Source organism: Musca autumnalis, unplaced genomic scaffold (genome assembly GCF_047663935.1).
Source record: "Musca autumnalis isolate F117 unplaced genomic scaffold, ASM4766393v1 scaffold_1, whole genome shotgun sequence".
Lineage (NCBI taxonomy): Eukaryota > Metazoa > Arthropoda > Insecta > Diptera > Muscidae > Musca > Musca autumnalis.
Genome location: NW_027411644.1, coordinates 9,238,895 through 9,259,163, shown reverse-complemented (window position 1 = coordinate 9,259,163; position 20,269 = coordinate 9,238,895). Strand labels below are relative to the sequence as shown.

At 34.5% G+C, this 20,269-nt stretch overlaps 2 protein-coding genes across 2 annotated transcripts in view; both read right to left on the bottom strand.

The window, feature by feature from the left end:
• Positions 1-2,301: 2,301 nt before the first annotated feature.
• Positions 2,302-8,314, bottom strand: LOC141391768 (esterase B1-like). Its single transcript, XM_073964474.1, has 3 exons — positions 4,670-8,314; positions 3,794-3,944; positions 2,302-3,739 (listed from the first exon to the last, which is right to left on the bottom strand). Exons 2-3 carry the CDS (start codon positions 3,843-3,845, stop codon positions 2,619-2,621), a joined length of 1,173 nt encoding a protein of 390 aa, XP_073820575.1. The 5' UTR covers positions 3,846-3,944; positions 4,670-8,314; the 3' UTR covers positions 2,302-2,618.
• Positions 8,315-8,439: 125 nt separating this feature from the next.
• Positions 8,440-20,269, bottom strand: part of LOC141391616 (esterase B1-like) — a 51,030-nt gene continuing 39,200 nt past the window's right edge. The window contains exons 2-6 of the mRNA XM_073964469.1: positions 10,823-11,204; positions 10,487-10,754; positions 10,177-10,327; positions 9,375-10,111; positions 8,440-9,040 (exon numbers count right to left, since the gene is read on the bottom strand). Of these exons, the coding sequence (XP_073820570.1) occupies positions 8,552-9,040; positions 9,375-10,111; positions 10,177-10,327; positions 10,487-10,754; positions 10,823-10,833 (1,656 nt within the window). The 5' untranslated portion in view covers positions 10,834-11,204 and the 3' untranslated portion in view covers positions 8,440-8,551. The remainder of the gene's footprint in view (positions 9,041-9,374; positions 10,112-10,176; positions 10,328-10,486; positions 10,755-10,822; positions 11,205-20,269) is intronic.

The window sequence follows — 20,269 nt, the reverse complement described above, 5'->3', positions numbered from 1 at the left end:
GAACTTTCTGTAATTTGAAATTTAAAAGTCAACAAAAATTCTGCAACAAAAATTGTTCATTTAAGTTCATATTTTCGTATAGCCCAGATACCTCCGAACTAGCTGTTAATGACATTTGAAGTTCCCACGTTATGTACCGATTTTCGATATTTTGAGGATTCTACGTAAATTTTTTAACCGAATTAGGAGTTATTTGACATTAAAGGCTCCCATCAAAAACTGTCAACATAGGCCCATGTTTTATTATAACCCCTATATAACAGTACCTCCCAATTTCTAGCCCACCAAAAATTGTCAACAGTTAGATATAGGCACCATAAAAAAGGGCCTCCCGAATGAAGCATTTTATGTACATTATCTGACATTTTAACGTACTCACTTAAAGTTGGGGACAGGCATAAATATTTTATGGTGGAGGGTATGAAAAGTTCGGCCCGGCCGAACTTAATGCTTTTTTACTTGTTTTTGTATCCATTGCTTTTTGTTGAACGTGTCGTCTTTAACAGTTTTCTTCACTTACCTCCTCATACTAGGAAAATGTAACTTTTGACTACAAAAGTTAAATTGGAAACTTTTGGACTTGTGAAAAACTCTTTCTCTTTTTTCGTTTGCTATTTAACGTAAAAAAAGTTTTGAATAAAACAAACACAAATTAGTAACTATTAAAGATAAATGACAATATTGCAAAGTGAAGAAAATTCAATTCAATTTGCATCGCTGCTGCAAAACGTTGCAGTCTTAATGCGTTTATTGTAATGCTATTTTAAATGTTTTATTAAAGTTCAATTTTAAAGAGAGGGTAAAAGCTCATTAAAAACATATATTTTGGTTTTCATGTTTTAGAAGGACATAGACAAATAAGATGGCGAAAAATATTAGTGGAGAAGGTTTGCCATGTTTTACAAACAGTTTCGTTGGGGTTACATGAGGTTGCCAAGAGAAAACGTCTCATTGAAATGTTTTCTTTGGTCTCTCTTATATTTCGACCCGACGATTGATGTTTGGGTATAAAAAGTTTTTTGTTGAAGAATTATTGATACATAACTTCGTCGGAGAATATCTGGAAACAAACTATAGAAACTATAGTCAGGCAGGCAACTTAACCTTTGGCAAACAATGCCCAATTTTCTCCACTAATAAATTCGTTGTTTTAAAATATTAAATCAGCAACAACTAGATTAAACCAGACAATTTTGAAAATTCAAAATTGAAAAATATTACATGTATACAAATTTCCAATATCTTTCGATCTATTCTTCATTTCAGCACAAAGTTCACTCCATTCCGGCAGATCTTTGTATTCTAATGTCTCACTTATATTAAGACACTTTATGCGCTTGGAGAAATCGTTCACCTTATCCCATTGCACCGTGTCCGATTTTCCGAAAAACCTGGCCAAAACTCTAAAAATGAATAAATTTTGACCAAACCTTTGGTTCTTATGTTTTCCGGCCGCTGATATTATTTAACCCTCAGGTGGTCAGTTAAGGGGTCTTTTTGGCCCCTCCTCCTATAAAATGTGATCTTATCGGATCAAAATATTCTACAAATTTGTTCGCCATCAATTTTTACTATGGGTCCTAGAATACACCAAAACTCTATACTTACCTAAACTCCAGAAATATGCAAAATTATAAACACATTTTAGGGTTAAGGGTGATTTTTGGCAAAATTGTCATAAAAAGCACCATTTTAGAAGAATGCCGTCAAAGACAAAAATTTCCTCTGCTAAATTTCACTATAAGTTACCAACGAAAAGAAATCTCAATTTGCATTACATACCAAGAAAATATCGGTATCAATTTTGCCAAAAAAAAAACGAAGACACTAAAATAGGGTGGCAAGCATCCACCATTTCTACAGTTTTGGAAATATTTGAGTTAAGATCATTCCTTGCACTTTAGGTGTATAATGTCTTTGGTAACTATACTGAGGAATATTTTTCTTAAAAAAATTAACCCTCGTGCGAGTCTAAAAGGGGTCCTTTTGGTTCATTTTTCCATAAATCTTTAAAATCTCCTATAAAATGTGATCGGATTAGACCAAAATATTCTAGAAATTTGTTCGCCTTAAAATTTTACTATAGGTCTTACAATATACCAAAAGTCCAAATTATACCCAAACGCCAGAAAGTGACCCTACACTATATTCTTACATTCTGAATGAAAGAAAATCTGTACATACCTGCAAGACAAAATATCACATAAAAACAAAAAGTGCAAATATGTGCAGGATGTTTCGATGGAAATTGGTAAAAACCCCTTTTTTATGAAATGATAAATTACACGACCCAACTCGATCTTACTCACAACTATTTTCATAATTTATTGTGAAAATTGATCTTAAAAAAATTAACAAGTACGGACATCAATTATTAAACAACGCACAATTCATTGGCGACACTGAACATCTTAAATACGTTTCACATACCTTTCATTACAATTACGAAAAGAAAATATTTAATAACCGTTGCTTATTTAGCATATTATCATAGATTTATAAACAACTTAAATATTGAAAAGAAAAAAAATCCAAATAGGGTCACTTCGACCTGCTTTTATACCCACTTATTAAACAAGAAATCTATATATTTTGTCGTAACTACACGCACTGGGATCCTATAAACAATATCTGACCCTTTTTAGTGTAAATTGATAAATTTTATTTTCGATTTTTGGCCAGGTTTTTGGAAAATCGGACACTGTGCATTGAACTGTTTTAATTTCCTTACAATTTGGATTGGATGTTAATGCGAAATTATACCACATTGCAATCATTGCTTGAGCGCATTTAAAATCTTTGCCGTTAACTGGCATTTTGCCGCATAGAAAATTATAAAATAAATATGACAATTCTTCGCTGTGACAAACACCTTTCTTCACAGAGTTACCACAGCTCAGCGAACGATATGGATTATAAATTTGCGAATCATAATCGAAACGATAGCAATAAGTGGGCACCTCTTTGTCGCTATATTTCGAGCGGGCTCTCATTGTCGGGAATATACCATGCCAAAACATTTTGTGACCGAACATGTATAAAAATTCTATCAAGTTTCCTGTGAATGTTGGTTGTTTGTTTTTGAAATAGGTGGAGTTGAGTTTCATAGCCATTTCCCTGAGATTCTTATAGTTATGAGATTTCTGTACATCTATTGGCAGAAAATTTACAAAATCACTCAAGTTATTTATGACGTAAGGATGCTTTTTTGTAACAGCATGGACCAATAATCCTTCAGATGAAGTTCCACCAGTAAGGAAAGATATTTCATTACCCCAGGCATTGGGTAATAATTTGATTATGGGTTCAGCAATAATACTATCCTCTGTAATGTAGGGTTCATGATTCATCATAAGTTGCTCGGTCAGGAGGGAATGATAGTATGCACCCAAATTTTTGGAACTTTGTTTTGTTAAATATTCATAGACCTGTTTGTCGTAGCAATCACCATGGTAACCTATAACACGTCCATATTTGGAACCCCAATCATGGCGATCGGCCATGACCCATGCTGAACCAGATTGTAGTATGGCCGTGTCGAAGAGTCCCCGTGATTTGGGAGACAACATTAGATAATGTATAGAAGGTGCACCAGCAATGGGGCCAAAAACGGTGATGTTGTTGGGATCACCATTAAATTTGCAGATGTTCTCCTTAACCCATTTCAGGGTCACTACTTGATCTTGTAATCCAGCATTGCCGGGTATATTTAGTTCAGGGTCGTCAAAGCATAAGAAACCTAAAAGCAAATTACAATGAACTGATCGTAAAAAGTGCTTGTAAAAGTGCTTACCAAAAATTCCCAATCTGTAATTGAAGGTAACAAAAACGACATCTTTTTGCATAAAATTGTCTGGAGCATATAAACAGTCATCTGAGCTGCCTACTTAAAAGCCACCACCATAAATCCAGACCATAACAGGCAAGGGGTTTTCACTTTTTAACTAAAAAAGAATTATAAAACAAAGACAATTACTAATAAAACACTGTAAAAATGTAAAAAAATCAAAAACGTTTTCACAATTTTCTCTGTTTCAGAACCTGCGAGAAGCTACTATTTTTTACTACGATAAAATTTTTTCCTTTATGTTATCGGAAAAAATAGTCAACATTAATAGATTCTTGCAGTTCTGGAACAGACCATATAATTTCATATTTTCCAATTTTTTCCTTGGTCTTGTGCCAGACTATGAAAGCTTTCATGAAAATGTATTGTGTTGGTGGGTAAGAGTTAGCACCAAGGCATATTGAACAGTTAGTGGTGTCACGTCAGCTGTTCGAATATGAAGTGTCAAATTCCTTTGTAACAAAATTAATTTTGTTGTAATTTCCCCAACAAAATAAAGAAATTTTTGACACAACATATTCAAAATTTGTCGATACCACTACCTGTTCAATTTCCCTTGTTATGCACTAATATTTTGATTAAAATTTGTTGTTGTTCCAAGAAATGTATATTCGCTTTGATTTTTTTCTTGGAAAATCGCAGTGGTTTTCACACAAACTATATCTCAACACTATTCGTAAGAAAAAATTCCTTTTTCATATAATTTCATAAATACTATTAAAATTCATTGTTTTTTCAAGTTTGTGATTTGTTTGAAAGTGTTTCTTTTACTTTAATTATTTAATCATCATCCGAAAAAATGTAGTTGTTAGTGGTCCTTACCTTTTTTGTGTAAACATTCAAATACAAACAATCCTTGGAACCTTCACATCGCAAAGTCTGAAAATGTATTTGTACTGGCTTAGATTTACGGCAGGAACAATCACGCACACTTTGTTATGGTTCTGTTGGTTGTGTTGCTCGAAATCTCAAATCTCCCAACGGTGGTTTGGCATACGGAATGCCCGTGATGGTCGGGTCCGGAAGCATTACGGATAATCGATTTTCCCGGATAATGGAGGCATTGTTTTTATGCAGTTTTTGAACATATTTTTAAGTAAAATCGCATAGTATTGTACAATAATAAAGTCTGCAGTTTTTATTATTTTTTTAAGGAAACTTACCAAATTTTAGAAGGATACATAATATCGTCATCCTTAGATTCATCTGAATTAATTTTGTCCCATGGTTTTTATGATACCATTATTACACAAATTGTGAAATATGGGAGAACTTCGGGATTTCTTTTGTTTTCCTTTGTTTAATCAAATTAATTGGAAAGTTTGCGTTTACTCCCGTATAATAAAGTTTATAACGAAAAATAGAGGAAATGGAAAAAAGACCAACATTTATTTTCGATCCCGGATAATGGAGGTTCCCGGATAATCGATTCACGGATAATCGAGGTAATCTTCAAAATACCGAAAATTGCGTGGTTACGTTCCATAGGGTCTATACCAAAACACGGACCTATGGGACGATTTTTGATGGAGAATTTTGAGACCACTGAGAACCTCAAATGTCAAATTTCACCAAGTTCGATTAAAAATTTTAGCTAAACTACCAAAAATACCAAAAATCGGGGGTACCTTTATATGGGGGATATATATATATATACTAAAACATGGATCTATGTTCACCATTTTTGGTGGAGAAGTTTCGTGACCGCTGAAAGCCTCAAATGTTGGTTGAAAATTGTAGTCAAAATTCTCAAACTACCAAAAATAGGGGGTACTGTTATATGGTGGATGTACCATAGACCTATGTTAACAATTTTTGGTGGAGAAGTTTCGTGACTACTAACAACCTCAAGTGTCAAATTTCAGCTTAGCAGGTCAGAAAATTTAGCTAAAAGCTTCAAAAAAGTTTTGTGAGTGCTGAAAGCCTCAAGTGTCAAATTAGAGCTAGTTCTTTTAAAAATTGTAGCTAAAATCCTCAAAATACCGAAAATCGGGGCGAAATATTATATGGGGGCTATACCTAAATCTAGACCTATGTTGACGACTTTTGGTGGAAAAGTTTCGTAACCGCTTAAAACCTCAAGCGTCAAATTACAGCTAGTACGGTAAAAAATGTAGCAACAAAACCTCAAAATACCAAAAATCGGATTTACCGTTACTGTTATATGGTGGACCTATCTTAATAATTTATTGCAGAGACGTTTTTAGTCATTGGGAACATCAAATGGCAAATTTAAGCTAATTCGGTCAGAAATAGCTGCATTTTCTAAAGCCCTAAAATACCTTAAATTGGGAGGTACCTTTATATGGGGGCTATACCCAAACGTGGACCTTTTTCCACCATTTTTTGCAGAAGTTTTTTGACCTCTTGAAACTCCAAGTGAAAAATCAGAGCAAATTTCGGAGGAAAATTTAGCTAAAATCCTCAAAATACCTTAACTCTTTAGGTACCGTTATATGGGGGATATACCAAAACGTGGACCTATCTTAACAGTTTTAGTGAAGAAAAATAAGGACGAAAGATATATGCAAAGAATTGAGTTACAAGAATGAAATGTTCTACAGAAAGACTAACCATTTGATTCGACTGAAGAAATGTGATCTCAAAACCTTCCCCAAACAAATCAATACAGCTTTCCAAAGCATAACACCATGCAACATTGAAAAAGCAAACAACTTCTACTAAAAATTTTTTCAAAGTACATAAAGAGACTACAAACCCCTAGTTGGGTTTTGTCCTGCCAGATCCAGTTGGATTTTATGGTCTCATCTATACCGGGCTAAAACTACATTTATGTTTGCTTTTATCGGGCCTTTATCTCATAAACGAATAGGAATTCGTCCTGTCTTTAGCAATATTGTAGCCATAAACCAGTAGAATTTATCTGTTAAGCAGACCACTTAAGAAAAACTGCTACTAGTGCGTCAAAATCGATGAAATATAGAACAATTACATAATTTCTAGAATTCTGTTGGGTATCAGCTAAACAACTGGGAATTGAACCAAGTAACCTTTTGCAAAAATTTTCCAAATAATGTTCTCAGCAATACTTCAGGACTTTCTGAAACTCTAAAATGCTTATTTCATTTATATTTTGTATTGGTATTTTGTATCATATCTTTTACAACACGTATTTCAAACACTGTTCACTCGAGCAGTTTATTCTCGCATTTGGGATTTCACCACATTAGGTTTGTCTGGTTACCCTAAAGTTTGTAACAACTTGTACCAATTGTTGCTAGAAGTCGCCTGTTAACACAAAAAACCAGCAAAAGAGAGCGATTCGAGAGTGACATTTTGACAGTTCTTTCTCTGAGAGTTTGCAAATTCTTGGTGGACAAATTTCTTCTTGTAACTCTTCTTTTTCTGTAAACAATAAATCAGTTGTTTTTAATTATTCAGTGATTTATGTTTGTGCAAATTGAAATCAATTTTATTGGGGAAATAGCAAAGCCTAATTGTATTGTTTTTTTGGAGAACAAGGTTGCAAAGTGGAAAAATCCTTTTTTGTGTCATTTTCTTTTTTTTATTTTAATAAAATACAACATTTTTGCTTCCTTTCGTTCATTTATTGGCGGACAAATTGTTCTGTTTTGGCAAGTCAGCTGATTGCTTGCTGGTTTTTGCTGGGAAGGTGTCTATCTACTTTTTACAATTTTCTAGCAAAAGAGAATAAAAACTCCTTACTCTCCGAGAAAGTTCTTGCTGGACAATTATTGCTGGGAAAGTAACCAGTTAGATCTATTATTGACACATTTATTAAATTGCCGTTGAAAAATATATTAAAAACATCGTGATAGTGACATTTTACAATGGTATGTTCTGAAGATTTCTGTAATACATTCGAGTGAATATTTTGCAAGAAAAAAATTATTAAGGAAAATGCAACAGTTTTGGAGATATAGTGCGAAAGATTTGAGGCAATAAATGTATATTTTCGAGTTCATAACTTCTCCAAATATTTTATTCTTATCTATATCTACGAATTTGCTTCAAAGGTCAGAAGAAGATTCGCATTAGTTTTAGAGATATAGCCCCGAATTGCTTTAAAAATTGAAAATTTGACCATGTTTAGATGGGGCCATAAAAGCCAAGCTCCATCTGAAACAACAAAACACAACTTGGGTTCGAATTGTTTGCACAAGAACACCATAAAAATGTTGCATAGTGTAATAGGTGTACAATAAACATACTAATCACACCATTACTCAGAAACTTGACCTATGTATGGCGAAAACTAATTTTTGGGTTCATAATATATTCACTCAGGGCTTTAATCTCCAAAAGAAATTTTCCACCGCACAGATCTGGAGTACCAATTTGTGTCACAGTGTAAGGAAGTGGTGTCTAAAAATAACTGGTTTTGTTTTGTTAAATATAAATATTATATACACATATTCGTAGATAATTAATCATTTATTTTTATAATATGGGACATTTGGAAATAATTCTTATGAATGTGACTTTAATATTTGATTCTGGCTAAGTGCGAAATATTCAAGAAACCTAAATTTAAATATTTCTAGGTGCTGACCTGAATATGTCATAAACTGTTATTATCTAATAATTAAAAACACAATAAACTAAAAAGCTTTCTAATAATAAAAATTATTTATTTTAGTTTGAAATTGCTATTCTATATTAAAATTGTGCCTAGTTAATGCTTTTATTGTTTCGTTTTGTTTCTTTCGTTTTAACATTCATTTAGATGCTGTTGTTGGTGGGTATCTGTCTGTCTTCTTCATAAACACTCTCCCACACTTGAAGCTTTTTCATTTCGGGCAAATCAATTATTGCCAAGTCTCGATTAATATTTAAACATTTGAGATTGCCACTACTTGTCGTATGATTTACCGGCAACCATGAACCATTCAGCAGCTCATTTTCAATGCGACAGCCATTGGGATTTGATTGCACAGCAAATGAGTACCAAATGTCAACCATACGTTCAATGGTTTTGTATTCATCGGTCTCTGGGGATAGTTTCCATGAGAAATTGCCATAGAACAGGTAGGAATGATCGTCGACATGTGCGACACCACGCATCTGTTTGCCACAGTATTTGATGCGTTGATGATTGAAATCTGGTGAATCGAAATCAAAGCGATACAAATAGGTGGGGGCTGCTGATGCTGTTGTGCGGGCTTTTATAAAGCGTAAAATTGGATGCCAAAACACTTTATACGAGGCGTACTGTAAGGAAGGTAAGAAAGGACATTTTATGTTTGAGATTTTTTATTGAACATGTTTTTCATATTTTGAGTTTTGAGCAACTTTACTCCTATGTTTCCCCTCTGTGCGACCGAACTTAATGTTTTTACCTGTTTTTTTTTCGGACTGTCATTTAAATTTTTAAACTCATGCTACAATCGTTTATAACTTAAGTTTCCTTTTTGATAATTTGGACACCACATGTTTCAGGGGTGTCCGAATCTCCATAATCCGAACAATTTTAGTGTTCGGATTAATGAGTGTCCGAGTTATTGAGACTATATCGCACTTTTCAATAATGCACTTTCTACATTACCTCACAATATCTCATGATATTCTCCATTGTCGCCTTTTTATCAGCAAAATGTGTGTATTTGATTTTTTCACCCAACGATTTTTGTACGTCTGCAGGATATTTCAACTTAAGCGATAGCGGCAAACAATGCTGAGGACTATCCTCCAACTCTGTGAGAAGGAATTGTGCCATATGCACCCGTGGAAACATAAGTAAACCCTCACATGATGTACCGCTCATCAATACTGGTATATTATTGCCCCACGATTCGCCCAACATTTGTTCGGGATGTTTATTTATTATACACATATCACTTGCGTATGGTTCAACACAGGGTCCAAAGGTGAATAGGCAGTCATTGAGATTTTCATCTTTAGTATTTATATAATGTTTAAGTAAATTTTCACCAGGTTGTTGTTGTAAGTATTCAAGAATAAGTTTTTCATTATCGGCTGGTCCCTCATAACCACAGGCTTTGGCCAGACGATAGGGTACATTTTCTAAAGGGGAATAGGCCCATGAACAGAGTATATTGCCAGACATTAGGATGGCTTTGTGGAACAGTCCCTTGGCCAAAGGGCAACACATGAGGTAATGGGCCGCTGCTGCTCCAGCACTTTCTCCACTGAGAGTTATGTTAGCGGCATCACCATTGAACCGTGAAATATTTTCTTTAATCCAACGCAATGCAACCAGTTGGTCTTTAAGGCCATTGTTACCAGGGGCCTTAATTTCAGGGTCTTTGAATTGCAAGAAACCTACAACAAAAACAGAATCAAATATGAAAAAAGGTTTTACTAAATTACGAATTACTTGTGCTCACCAAACGGTCCCAGACGATAGCCAATGGTAACAAAAACTACATCTTTCATCATGAAATAATCCGGGCCATGTAAATCCACTGTTGGATCACCCTTTTCAAAGCCTCCACCAAAGAGAAATACAATAACCGGTAAAGGTTTATCTGATTTCAACTACAGAAAAAAAAGAGAGCACCTCATTTAAAATTTTAAGCGAAGTGTTTTCATTTGAGTACTTATTAATAAAGAGAATATATTTTCTCTTATGCCAAGACTTGTCCGTGGCTCTTAACTTATTTGATTACGTTATGTGTTTTTTTTTTTTCTACAAACCTGTTTGGCATAAATGTTCAAATATAAACAATCTTCGCTTCCCTCAAATTGATTTGTCAGTATATTTCTTTGTAGCGGCTTTAACGCTGGCTGTGTGCACTCCAGCACCTGTGACCACGGTTGTTTGGGTTGTGGCGGTCGAAAGCGCAACTCACCAACAGGAACTTCAGCAAAGGGAATTTTCTCGAAACTATAAAACGTATGACCGTAAACGCCCTCGCATTGACGGCCCTTTATGGGACCCAATGAAGTTTCTACAACTAAGCCACTGAAATTGAAAAGGGCGGATTGTTTTAACAAATGGCCGTCCATACAATATTTCATTAACATACTTACCTTTCTGACATCTTAAAACAATTGAAAGGAAGCTAATTGCTATGACTCAACACTGTATATAACAATTAAATTGATTATTTTATTGTTTTTGCAAAATATTTGATTTTTTCGTTTATTGTTAATTGTGACAATTTTGCTGATATGATTCGATACGTAGCCCAAACCCTTGTTCTCTTTGACAAACGATTGAATAATAATTTTCCGCGTTCCGTGTTATTGCAGTTTGCCGTTTAGATACAAAATGTAGCCAATTCAGTTAGTAGCACAACGTATGCCAGTACATGAAGATATTCATTATTTGTGTACATTGTAAAGATATTATCGTCACCTCTTTTGACTCTCTCAAAAATTTTTAATCAGTGATGGCAAACGACATCTAGTACTTTTTTGTAATGTTGTATGCGTATAGATTAATTTTTATACCCTCCATAATATACCATAATATGGAGGTTATATTAAGTTTGTTTTTCTGTTTGTAACACATAGAACTAATCATTTTCTACCCTATTAAGAATATATTAAATACGATCTACCAATGTCCGTCCGTCCGTAATCACTCTAGAGTCCGTAAATTTTGCAACCGAGTGTCTTTTTTCCATAGGAAGGTCAAGTTCGTACACGCAGAAAAATTTATGTTAGAACTATGTTTGGATCCGGTTATATATGGGACCGGTTGCAAACAAATATATGTTTGGATCCAAACATAATATCCCCTATAGAACGATACCTCGCAATATTCGGTATTTTGAGGAATTTAGCTACCTAAATAGCTGTAATTTGACATTTGAAGTTATCAGAGGGTTTTTTAAAGGTAAACATAGGTCCTTTGCTTTGATGTGGCCCCCATAAATCGGTACGTCAAGATTTTCAGTATATTGACGTTTTTAGCTACAATTTCAGTGGAGGTTCTCAGTTGGCCTTTTTAGGTATAGCCCCTATAGAACAGTACCCTGCAATATTCGGTATTTTGAGAAATTAAGCTACAATTTTTAACCGAAACAGCTGAAGTTATCAGAAGTCCCACCAAAAATCGTTTACCTTGGTCTATGTTTTTAAGGGTAAGATATTTTCAGATAAATTTTTTACACACTACCGTATTGACCAGCATAAAATTCTACATCGATCTAGCCCACAGCCGACCAAGAAGAGCGAGCGCTTAAATTGTTTATGTGTGGGTAAAATTACACTGACAGAACAGGGTGATGATTTTCATATTGAGTGTGAAATGAAAAATATATTGTTGGCGCGTTCGCTTTGTATGAGTTAAATTAAAAATAATATAAATAACTTCATAATTTGAAAAGCATTTTTATTCATATGTTAATTTTTTTGAGAGAAAAAACAAATCTATATATATAAAATTGAAATTTGTTTGTACGTTTGTTTGTTTGTTTGTTTGTTTGTGCCTTATAGACTCGAAAACCGCTTAACAGATCTTACTGAAATTTGTAGGGTACATTGCTACATGGCCTGGAATGAAAATAGGCTATATCATTTTTCGAAATTTCGCGTTGATCTGGAGATATGGCATCAAAACCGGAGGTACCTCCAAAAAATTTAGATTTTGTATGCAAATATCTTTAGAACTGTTACAGATACAATCTCCAAATTTTGTATGCGTGACGGAATTTGATGTAGAAATAAATTTACCAAATTAAATTCAAATCGGTTCAGATTTGGATATAGCTCCCACATACATATATTTTCGGCCGATTTCCTTATTTTATGCACCAAACACGCTATATATGTCCAATTTCGCTGAAAATTGGAGGGTCTGACGAAATTTGTTCTAGAAATAGATGTGCTAAATTATATAGAGATCGGTTCAGATTTGAATATAGCTCCCATATATATTTTCGGCCGATTTCCTGTATTTTATGCACCAAGCACACAATATATGTCCAAATTCGCTGAAATTTGGAATGTGTAACGGAATTTGGTCTAGACATAAATGTGCCGAATTATATCGAAATCGGTTCATATTTGGATATAGCTCCCATATATATTTTCGACCGATTTTCCGTATTTGATGCACCATACACGCTATATATGTCCAATTTCGCTGAAATTTGGAATGTGTAACGAAATTTGGTCAAGGCATAAATGTGCCGAGTTATATCGAAAACGGTTCAGATTTGGATATATCTCCCATATATATTTTCGGCCGATTTCCTTATTTTATGCACCAAACACGCTATATATGTCCAATTTCGCTGAAAATTGGAGGGTCTGACGAAATTTGTTCTAGAAATAGATGTGCTAAATTATATAGAGATCGGTTCAGATTTGAATATAGCTCCCATATATATTTTCGGCCGATTTCCTGTATTTTATGCACCAAGCACACAATATATGTCCAAATTCGCTGAAATTTGGAATGTGTAACGGAATTTGGTCTAGACATAAATGTGCCGAATTATATCGAAATCGGTTCATATTTGGATATAGCTCCCATATATATTTTCGACCGATTTTCCGTATTTGATGCACCATACACGCTATATATGTCCAATTTCGCTGAAATTTGGAATGTGTAACGAAATTTGGTCAAGGCATAAATGTGCCGAGTTATATCGAAAACGGTTCAGATTTGGATATATCTCCCATATATATTTTCGGCCGATTTCCTTATTTTATGCACCAAACACGCTATATATGTCCAATTTCGCTGAAAATTGGAGGGTCTGACGAAATTTGTTCTAGAAATAGATGTGCTAAATTATATAGAGATCGGTTCAGATTTGAATATAGCTCCCATATATATTTTCGGCCGATTTCCTGTATTTTATGCACCAAGCACACAATATATGTCCAAATTCGCTGAAATTTGGAATGTGTAACGGAATTTGGTCTAGACATAAATGTGCCGAATTATATCGAAATCGGTTCATATTTGGATATAGCTCCCATATATATTTTCGACCGATTTTCCGTATTTGATGCACCATACACGCTATATATGTCCAATTTCGCTGAAATTTGGAATGTGTAACGAAATTTGGTCAAGGCATAAATGTGCCGAGTTATATCGAAAACGGTTCAGATTTGGATATAGCTCCAATATATATTTTCGGCCGATTTTCCACATTTGATGCCCCAAATACGCTATATATATTAAATTTCGCTGAAATTTGGAGGGTCTGACGGAATTTGTTCTAGAAATAAATGTGCTAAATTATATAGAGATCGGTTCAGATTTGAATATAGCTCCCATATATATATTTTCGGCCGATTTCCTGTATTTTATGCACCAAGCACACAATATATGTCCAAATTCGCTGAAATTTGGAATGTGTAACGGAATTTGGTCTAGACATAAATGTGCCGAATTATATCGAAATCGGTTCATATTTGGATATAGCTCCCATATATTTTCGGCCGATTTTCCGTATTTGATGCACCAAGCACGCTATATATGTCCAATTTCGCTGAAATTTGGAATGTGTAACGAAATTTGGTCAAGGCATAAATGTGCCGAGTTATATCGAAAACGGTTCAGATTTGGATATAGCTCCAATATATATTTTCGGCCGATTTTCCACATTTGATGCCCCAAATACGCTATATATATTAAACTAGCTGAACCCGGTGCGCTTTGCTGCCCCGACTGCGATAAAATATAATGGAATGCCATAATTATTTTAACGTTTTTAATATTTTAGCGAATAAATATAGGAGATATGAAGCCGTTATATACCTATTCAGGGTTGCTATGGAGCTACTATGGTATTTTTGTATGTTTCAGGAGGTAACACTCCTCCGAAAGCCTTTCCGCCTATAAGTATTCCTAATATATGTATATCATAATAAAACATAAATCTTAAGAAGTCTCTCAAAGACATGATACTGATGATAGCTGTAGCCTTGCTCAATTCCTTCCCGACTATAAGTACTTCTGTAAATAATGATGACTTTTACTGACTGCCAAGTCTTCAAAATTTCATTGAAATTGAACATACCTAACAAAAACATGAAATCGACCGCAAAAATATATATGGGTAGCTATATTCCTATATGAACCGCTCTCGATATAATTCTTCAAATTTATTTTTAGACCAAATCCCGACTCACATTTACATTTTGTTCATAAAATACAGAAAATCAGCGTAAAATATATATGGGAGCAATATTCTAATCTGAACCGATTTCGATATGATTTGGCACATTTATATCTAGACCAAATCCCGTTACACATTCCAAATTTCAGCGAAAGTGGACATATATACAGTGTTTGGTGCATCAAATGCGGAAAATCGGCCGAAAATATATATGAGAGCTATATCCAAATCTGAATAGCGAGTTTTGTGCATAAAATACAGTAAATCGGCCGAAAATATATACAGGAGCTGTATCCAAATCTGAACCGATTTCGATATAATTTGGCACATTTATTTCTAGACCAAGTTCTGTAACACATTCCAAATTTCAGCGAAATTGGACATATATAGCGTGCTTGCTGCATGAAATACAGGAAATCGGCCGAAAATATATATGGGAGCTATATTCAAATCTGAACCGATCTCTATATAATTTAGCACATTTATTTCTAGAACAAATTCCGTCAGACCCTCCAAATTTCAGCGAAATTTAACATATATAGTGTGTTTGGTGCATCAAATGTGGAAAATCGGCCGAAAATATATATTGGAACTATATCCAAATCTGAACCGTTTTCGATATAATTTGGCACATTTATGCCTAGACCAAATTCCGTTACTTATTCCAAATTTCAGCGAAATTGGACACATATAGCATGTTTGGTGCATCAAATGCGGAAAATCGGCCGAAAATATATATGGGAGCTATATCCAAATCTAAACCGATTTCGATATAATTCGGCATATTTATGTCTAGACCAAATTCCGTTACACATTCCAAATTTCAGCGAAAGTGGACATATATACAGTGTTTGGTGGATCAAATGCGGAAAATCGGCCGAAAATATATATGGGAGCTATATCCAAATCTGAACCGATTTCGATATAACTTGGCACATTTATTTCTATACCAAGTTTTGTAACACATTCCAAATTTCAGCGAAATTGGACATATATAGCGTGCTTGGTGCATAAAATACAGGAAATCGGCCGAAAATATATATGGGAGCTATATTCAAATCTGAACCGATCTCTATATAATTTAGCACATTTATTTCTAGAACAAATTCCGTCAGACCCTCCAAATTTCAGCGAAATTTAATATATATAGCGTATTTGGGGCATCAAATGTGGAAAATCGGCCGAAAATATATATTGGAGCTATATCCAAATCTGAACCGTTTTCGATATAACTCGGCACATTTATGCCTTGACCAAATTTCGTTACACATTCCAAATTTCAGCGAAATTGGACATATATAGCGTGCTTGGTGCATCAAATACGGAAAATCGGCCGAAAATATATGGGAGCTATATCCAAATATGAACCGATTTCGATATAATTCGGCACATTTATGTCTAGACCAAATTCCGTTACACATTCCAAATTTCAGCGAATTTGGACATATATTGTGTGCTTGGTGCATAAAATACAGGAAATCGGCCGAAAATATATATGGGAGCTATATTCAAATCTGAACCGATCTCTATATAATTTAGCACATCTATTTCTAGAACAAATTTCGTCAGACCCTCCAATTTTCAGCGAAATTGGACATATATAGCGTGTTTGGTGCATAAAATAAGGAAATCGGCCGAAAATATATGTATGTGGGAGCTATATCCAAATCTGAACCGATTTGAATTTAATTTGGTAAATTTATTTCTACATCAAATTCCGTCACGCATACAAATTTGGAGATTGTATCTGTAACAGTTCTAAAGATATTTGCATACAAAATCTAAATTTTTTGGAGGTACCTCCGGTTTTGATGCCATATCTCCAGATCAACGCGAAATTTCGAAAAATGATATAGCCTATTTTCATTCCAGGCCATGTAGCAATGTACCCTACAAATTTCAGTAAGATCTGTTAAGCGGTTTTCGAGTCTATAAGGCACAAACAAACAAACAAACAAACAAACGTACAAACAAATTTCAATTTTATATATATAGATTTCGCTGAAATTTGGAGGGTCTGACGGAATTTGTTCTAGAAATAAATGTGCTAAATTATATAGAGATCGGTTCAGATTTGAATATAGCTCCCATATATATTTTCGGCCGATTTCCTGTATTTTATGCACCAAGCACGCTATATATGTCCAATTTCGCTGAAATTTGGAATGTGTTACAAAACTTGGTATAGAAATAAATGTGCCAAGTTATATCGAAATCGGTTCAGATTTGGATATAGCTCCCATATATATTTTCGGCCGATTTTCCGCATTTGATCCACCAAACACTGTATATATGTCCACTTTCGCTGAAATTTGGAATGTGTAACGGAATTTGGTCTAGACATAAATATGCCGAATTATATCGAAATCGGTTTAGATTTGGATATAGCTCCCATATATATTTTCGGCCGATTTTCCGCATTTGATGCACCAAACATGCTATATGTGTCCAATTTCGCTGAAATTTGGAATAAGTAACGGAATTTGGTCTAGGCATAAATGTGCCAAATTATATCGAAAACGGTTCAGATTTGGATATAGTTCCAATATATATTTTCGGCCGATTTTCCACATTTGATGCACCAAACACACTATATATGTTAAATTTCGCTGAAATTTGGAGGGTCTGACGGAATTTGTTCTAGAAATAAATGTGCTAAATTATATAGAGATCGGTTCAGATTTGAATATAGCTCCCATATATATTTTCGGCCGATTTCCTGTATTTCATGCAGCAAGCACGCTATATATGTCCAATTTCGCTGAAATTTGGAATGTGTTACAGAACTTGGTCTAGAAATAAATGTGCCAAATTATATCGAAATCGGTTCAGATTTGGATACAGCTCCTGTATATATTTTCGGCCGATTTACTGTATTTTATGCACAAAACTCGCTATTCAGATTTGGATATAGCTCTCATATATATTTTCGGCCGATTTTCCGCATTTGATGCACCAAACACTGTATATATGTCCACTTTCGCTGAAATTTGGAATGTGTAACGGGATTTGGTCTAGATATAAATGTGCCAAATCATATCGAAATCGGTTCAGATTAGAATATTGCTCCCATATATATTTTACGCTGATTTTCTGTATTTTATGAACAAAATGTAAATGTGAGTCGGGATTTGGTCTAAAAATAAATTTGACGAATTATATCGAGAGCGGTTCATATAGGAATATAGCTACCCATATATATTTTTGCGGTCGATTTCATGTTTTTGTTAGGTATGTTCAATTTCAATGAAATTTTGAAGACTTGGCAGTCAGTAAAAGTCATCATTATTTACAGAAGTACTTATAGTCGGGAAGGAATTGAGCAAGGCTACAGCTATCATCAGTATCATGTCTTTGAGAGACTTCTTAAGATTTATGTTTTATTATGATATACATATATTAGGAATACTTATAGGCGGAAAGGCTTTCGGAGGAGTGTTACCTCCTGAAACATACAAAAATACCATAGTAGCTCCATAGCAACCCTGAATAGGTATATAACGGCTTCATATCTCCTATATTTATTCGCTAAAATATTAAAAACGTTAAAATAATTATGGCATTCCATTATATTTTATCGCAGTCGGGGCAGCAAAGCGCACCGGGTTCAGCTAGTTGTATATAAAAATGATTTTTTAAGACTTTCTAAGGATACATACATTTTTTATTGTTGCATTGCAGACGAGGCATTCTGCGTCATTAAAAATATTAATACAAAACAAAAATCATTTTCAAATTCTTCCCTCCACATATTTGCTGTACAACTGCAAAATCTTTTCTGTGTACCCAAAAATAAACAAATAAAGCGGCATCAACCTGCTTGCATGAAATTCAGTACAAGACTGAAGTAAAAAAATCAAAACACTTGCTCTCTTACTTTGCGTTCGGGTCGCGTGTGTGTGATTTGCCGAAAAACTTCGTAACCAAATCAATACCCACGAACGGGTTTGATCTAGCCATGTCCGTCTGTTGAAATCAATCTAGCGTCCGCTGGAGCAAGTACGTTACATTTCCTCCCGAATATATTTTTGCCATAGGTATATCAAGCTCGAATATGGGCTATATCGGCCCATGTTTTTGCATAGCTCCCATATAACGGTACATCCGGATCTTCGGCATATTGGGGATTATAGCTACAATTTTGAACCGAACCAGCTGTAATTTAACGTTTTAGGTTATTAATGGTACCTCCCGATTACACTGTGAACCGAAATTTTTGGGGGGTGGAAAATTCCTATTGGAGATGAAAGCCCTAGGTGAGTATATACAGAACCCCGAAAGACAGATTCGCCGTGAGTCGAACTTTCGCGATATGGCGTGATGAATATTTTGCTGGAGACCCTAAAAGCCATCTGGAATCAGAGTTATATCTTTGTTCGCTGTTGTTTAAGCTTATATTTAAGATGACATGTCATCAGTCAAATCAAATGAGGATTGTTTTCGTAGAAATTTCGACCTTCTAACTCGCTCCCTTCAATGTCTTTTTCGTCCTTTATTTCAAGAACCGCAATAAAAGTGGCACAAGATGACATTTTTCAGCTTCGGAATATTCCACAAAAATGTCGCTCGGAAGATTTTAGATACGGTTCCCAAAGACATAAAATCGATAAAATCATGTTTAAGCGGTCGTTTTTCACTTTTACCCGAATCTTGCTCAGACAGCCCTATATCTATTTATTTTAATACATTATTGTTAACCTATTTATGATCTAGAATTCTCGGAGTCATTAAGACAGTTGTATCTTGTTTTGCTAAGCACGTTAATTTCATTATTTTTTGGAATAAATATCCGGATATCCGAATTATGGAACCGCTTATTCTGATATTAAAATCTAATTTTTATCCGGTTTTTATGAACCGAATAACCGTATATGTATATCATTAGAAAGCTATTAAAATTGTCAAACAGATATGACTAATATACATTAGACGTTTTAAGCGGTTATGGTGCTGGAACAAAAAAACCGTATTTTTGAACCGTTTCTTATCGTTGTGAGGATACATTTCTGTGCGTGAAAAAAAATTATGATCATGACCTGGGGGGTGGAAAATTCTTTTTGGAGGTGAAAGCCCTTGGTGTGGACATACAGAACCCTGAAGGGCAGATCCGCCGTGAGTCGAACCTTTGTGTTATGGCGGGTTGAATTCTGGGATGGTGACCCATTATTGCAAGCGCAAAAAGTTACGTAACTGAATTTCAAGTGGGTTTAGGGTGCTACTGGGACAGTATGTGCTAAGTCAAATCGTTTATAATTCGTAACCGTATAATTCGGTTCATAAAAATCGGATAAAAATTCGATTTTAATATCAGAATAACCGGTTCCATAATTCGGATATCCGGATTTTTATTCCAAAAAATAATGAAATTAACGTGCTTAGCAAAACAAGA

Excerpts from the sequence above, each read along its gene's own strand:
- LOC141391768 (XM_073964474.1), bottom strand. The coding sequence starts at position 3,845 with ATGCAAAAAGATGTCGTTTTTGTTACCTTCAATTACAGATTGGGAATT. Across the intron at positions 3,740-3,793 it reads TTACAGATTGGGAATTTTTG|GTTTCTTATGCTTTGACGAC; the intron begins GTAAGCACTTTT and ends ATTTGCTTTTAG.